The following is a 3,624-nucleotide window of genomic DNA, read 5'->3' on the forward strand; positions in this document are numbered from 1 at the left end:
ATCGAAGAAATAATTACTATGTCGTTATAATTGTACTAAATTCCGAACTGAAAATAATGAAAGTCTACCGAAATTCGTATCTCATGGTATTTCACCTGAATAAGTATTAATTTTGAAAATACGCGGTAGAAACTTCCAACTTATATGTTCTCCCGGAAACAGTTTATATTTAAGAAACCCATTTATCAAAATTGTAACTGTATTTGTGCGCACTCGAAGATGTCAGAACAAACTTATATTTGCAATATATTCTCAGAACATCACCAGATCGGATCGTGTTAATCGCCTGATTAAAGTATTCGATAACTGTCTTCAACGGTGTACATACCCAACCGGTTTGGAACCATGTCCATATTGTTGGTAACGTCTTAAAAAACACGAAATGATTGTTTACGTGAGAAAGACTGAAAACTTTCCAAGTCGTGAAGAAAAAGGAGGCGAATTAATTAATAATCTTGAACCTCGTGGAAATATTTTGTGTCGTCGGATCGTATGATAGTCCGGGTCAGATTAGGGTTCGATTATTTTTTTACATAATGCCTCCCAGCCGTTTGGATGCTGTTTACAGAAGTATCCTCCTCACAAAGTTCTTTACTAAGGGCTGGGGAAGCCCTCAAAATTTAAAAAGGTAAGGTACCAATGTTCTAACCTTGTCAAAATAATAGTTTTAAATATGGATCCAGTTTCGAGAGTGTTCTCCAATGTAGCATAACGTGATAAGTTACGTATATATGAAACACCTACACAATTTTACTGCAATTTTAGCTATGCATGTATATATCAGATTTCAATTCATAATTAGATGAAATTTTAAAATGAAGTCAGATAAGTTAAGATTAAAAATTTTGATGGTATTGTAATGTGAAGATTAATTTTCACTGTATAAAATGTTTTATTTTTATATTTATTAACAATTGGTATAAAAAATACGAGAGAATAACAAAAATTTATTTTCAGGATTTTTCAATTTAGAAAAATTGTTGCCAATAGAAAAGCATGCTACAACCTTATACCTCGTGATTACCCAATCAATATTACCAAGGTAACTATTATTAGACAGTGAAACTATTTTTAATGTTACTTTGAACAAATAATACACATTTATTAATAGCCATTTTTAACTGTGTGTATATACATATATATATATGTAGGATGAAGAGTGGTCCGACTGTCATATAATAGAAGGTTGTTTTGAAAGTCCCTTTCATAAACATCTTCCTGGAATAATGCCAGATGAAACAATAACTGCACATTTTCAATTGGTTCTACCACGCAAATGGCAATCCTATAAAATAAAACCCATTTGTTTACATCTTGCTGGTACAGGGGATCATGTAAATTACTTTGATCTTGGTCTTTTACTAATAAATTAATTATTTCTTTAATAAATGTATTCATAAATTGAATTTTTATTTATTAGTTTTTTTGGAGGAGAAGAAACTTGATTGCTAAACCCCTTTTAAAAGAATCTGGAATTGCCTCTTTATTACTGGAAAATCCATTTTATGGATTACGAAAACCTCACAATCAAATGTAAGAACATGTATTCTGAAGGTTTGTAATATGAAAGATATAAAAAATTCTCCAATATACTTGTATCCTTGTTAATATTATATATTCTTTTAGACGTTCTAGTTTAAATAATGTATGTGATATTTTCGTTATGGGAGGTTGCTTGATAATGGAATCAATTGTTTTATTAAACTGGTGTGAACAACAAGGTTTCGGGCCATTGGGATTAACAGGATTATCAATGGGTGGCCATGTTTGTATTTTTCTGTGATTCACTTTGGTATACCTTTTGTCAAATTCATATATTTATTCATACGTTTTTGTAGATGGCTTCTTTGGCAGCAACTAATTGGCCAAAACCAATACCTCTAGTTCCTTGCCTTTCATGGTCAACAGCATCACCAGTATTCACTCAAGGAGTAATGAGTGCCTCTATCAACTGGACATTGTTAGAAAACCAATACTTTGCAAATGAACTTTATCAAAATGATCTTGCCAAAATGGTAAGAATTATAGGTGAGGAGGTGAGTAAAATTCTTTTTTGTAAACCCATAACTCCTACATATGAGGTAAATGCGAGATAATTATTTTTACTTGTCTGATTGTAGGATGCTTTCCTAGCTGGTCAACATTTTGCTCAGCATTATCCAGCAAGTATGAATAGAGTTAATCAACTACAGGAGAAATCTGAAGGTGCTAATAAAGAATCAGATTCGTCTAATGCCACTCAAACTGTGATTGACAATAAATTAAATTATAGCTGTAATACTCAAATTGAAGACAATAATTCGAAAGACCAATGTAATGAAGAAAGAGCTGCGGCTAAAATATTTCCTTTAAATCTTATTTCTAATAGATTTAAATCAAAAGACTCAAATGCGCTCAAAGGCAGGTATTTCTACAGATTCATAGAAGCTAACTTACTGTTCCTAGTACTCCACCATTAAGAATTATTACTTCAAAATTAAATTCAAATATCCTGAATTCGAATGTAATACAGAAATGAACTAAAATACTAATACATACTGCATTACCTTTTAACATATCCTTACTAGTAAGTGTCATTTGTCTTATAAGCAGCATGTAAATTTAGTTTTCCTTATTGTTGTTACAAACCGCATATTTCAGTGTAATGAAGTAAGTTGAAAACATGATTTTCGATGTGCATGACTATTTCGAGTATTACTTTGGCAATAGGCGTTTGTTTATTACCAGTTCCAAGACATCCATTGTTTTCGAATTGTAAATGGCGTGAGAGGGAGGCGCTGCAATTCATGTGTGGAATAATGGATGAATGTACACATTTAAAAAATTTCGAAGTACCTGTTGATACTCATCTTATTATTGCCGTCTGCGCAAGAGATGATGCGTATGTTCCACGTGATGGTTGTATGAGCTTAGAGAAAATTTGGCCAGGTGCTGAAATTCGTTATATCGACGCAGGGCACATAACTGCTTATCTACTTCATCAGAAAGTGTTCAGGTATAATTCTTTTACTATTCATATTTTTTGTTAAGAAATACAATTATATTAAGAATTGCATCGATTACTTTCAGATCTACAATAATAGAAGCATTTCAACGATATGAGAAGAAATATTCTATAGAAATTAGTTAATATGGATTCAATAAATATATTTGGATATAGATTTTTAAATGAATCTAAACTCGATTTGCTCTATCACTGAATTTTGTATAATGTTTCATTTTGGAAAATTTTACAATTTCTATTGTTATCAATTTGGACAATCTTACAAAACTTAAGAAGAGAGAAATCATTTGTAATGTATCATTTGATATAAAATGAACTAATGTTAATTAGAATAAAAGGAGAAAAACTATGTACAACGAACATTTGACAATATGCAAATAAATAAATTGTAACATATTCTGTAAAAACATATATAATAAACAATTACTGTTACTAAAATCTTTGATATGATAAATTTTCTCTGATTTTAATCTTCTTATATTTATTTGAGAGAATCTACCACATTCTAAATCTTTTATAAATAATCGCATAGAGGATATTTGGATTACGCGGCTATTTGCGAAACAGGAAATAACGTGGCTCTACCTATCGGTGTAAAATTAGAATCGATCAAACCGGAA

The 3,624-nt window shown here is 30.8% G+C and overlaps 1 protein-coding gene across 2 annotated transcripts; it reads left to right on the forward strand.

Annotated features, from left to right (window-relative positions):
* The first annotated feature begins 28 nt into the window (after positions 1–28).
* Positions 29–3,406, forward strand: LOC116429765 (protein ABHD18). Of its 2 annotated transcripts, none has more exons than XM_031983063.2 (9): positions 29–628; positions 958–1,042; positions 1,152–1,334; positions 1,421–1,533; positions 1,627–1,765; positions 1,839–2,036; positions 2,121–2,400; positions 2,710–2,995; positions 3,070–3,406. In XM_031983063.2, the coding sequence occupies exons 1-9, from the start codon at positions 537–539 to the stop codon at positions 3,128–3,130; spliced, it is 1,437 nt and encodes a 478-aa protein (XP_031838923.1). In that variant the 5' UTR covers positions 29–536; the 3' UTR covers positions 3,131–3,406. The 2 variants fall into 2 exon arrangements, with proteins under 2 accessions (XP_031838923.1, XP_031838924.1); XM_031983064.2 differs by having other exon boundaries at positions 30–628; positions 2,728–2,995; positions 3,070–3,405.
* Positions 3,407–3,624: the final 218 nt, after the last annotated feature.

Source organism: Nomia melanderi, chromosome 10 (assembly GCF_051020985.1).
Source record: "Nomia melanderi isolate GNS246 chromosome 10, iyNomMela1, whole genome shotgun sequence".
NCBI lineage: Eukaryota > Metazoa > Arthropoda > Insecta > Hymenoptera > Halictidae > Nomia > Nomia melanderi.

Excerpts from the sequence above, each read along its gene's own strand:
- LOC116429765 (XM_031983063.2), top strand. The coding sequence starts at position 537 with ATGCCTCCCAGCCGTTTGGATGCTGTTTACAGAAGTATCCTCCTCACA. Across the intron at positions 1,534-1,626 it reads CGAAAACCTCACAATCAAAT|ACGTTCTAGTTTAAATAATG; the intron begins GTAAGAACATGT and ends ATATTCTTTTAG. Across the intron at positions 2,996-3,069 it reads CTTCATCAGAAAGTGTTCAG|ATCTACAATAATAGAAGCAT; the intron begins GTATAATTCTTT and ends GATTACTTTCAG.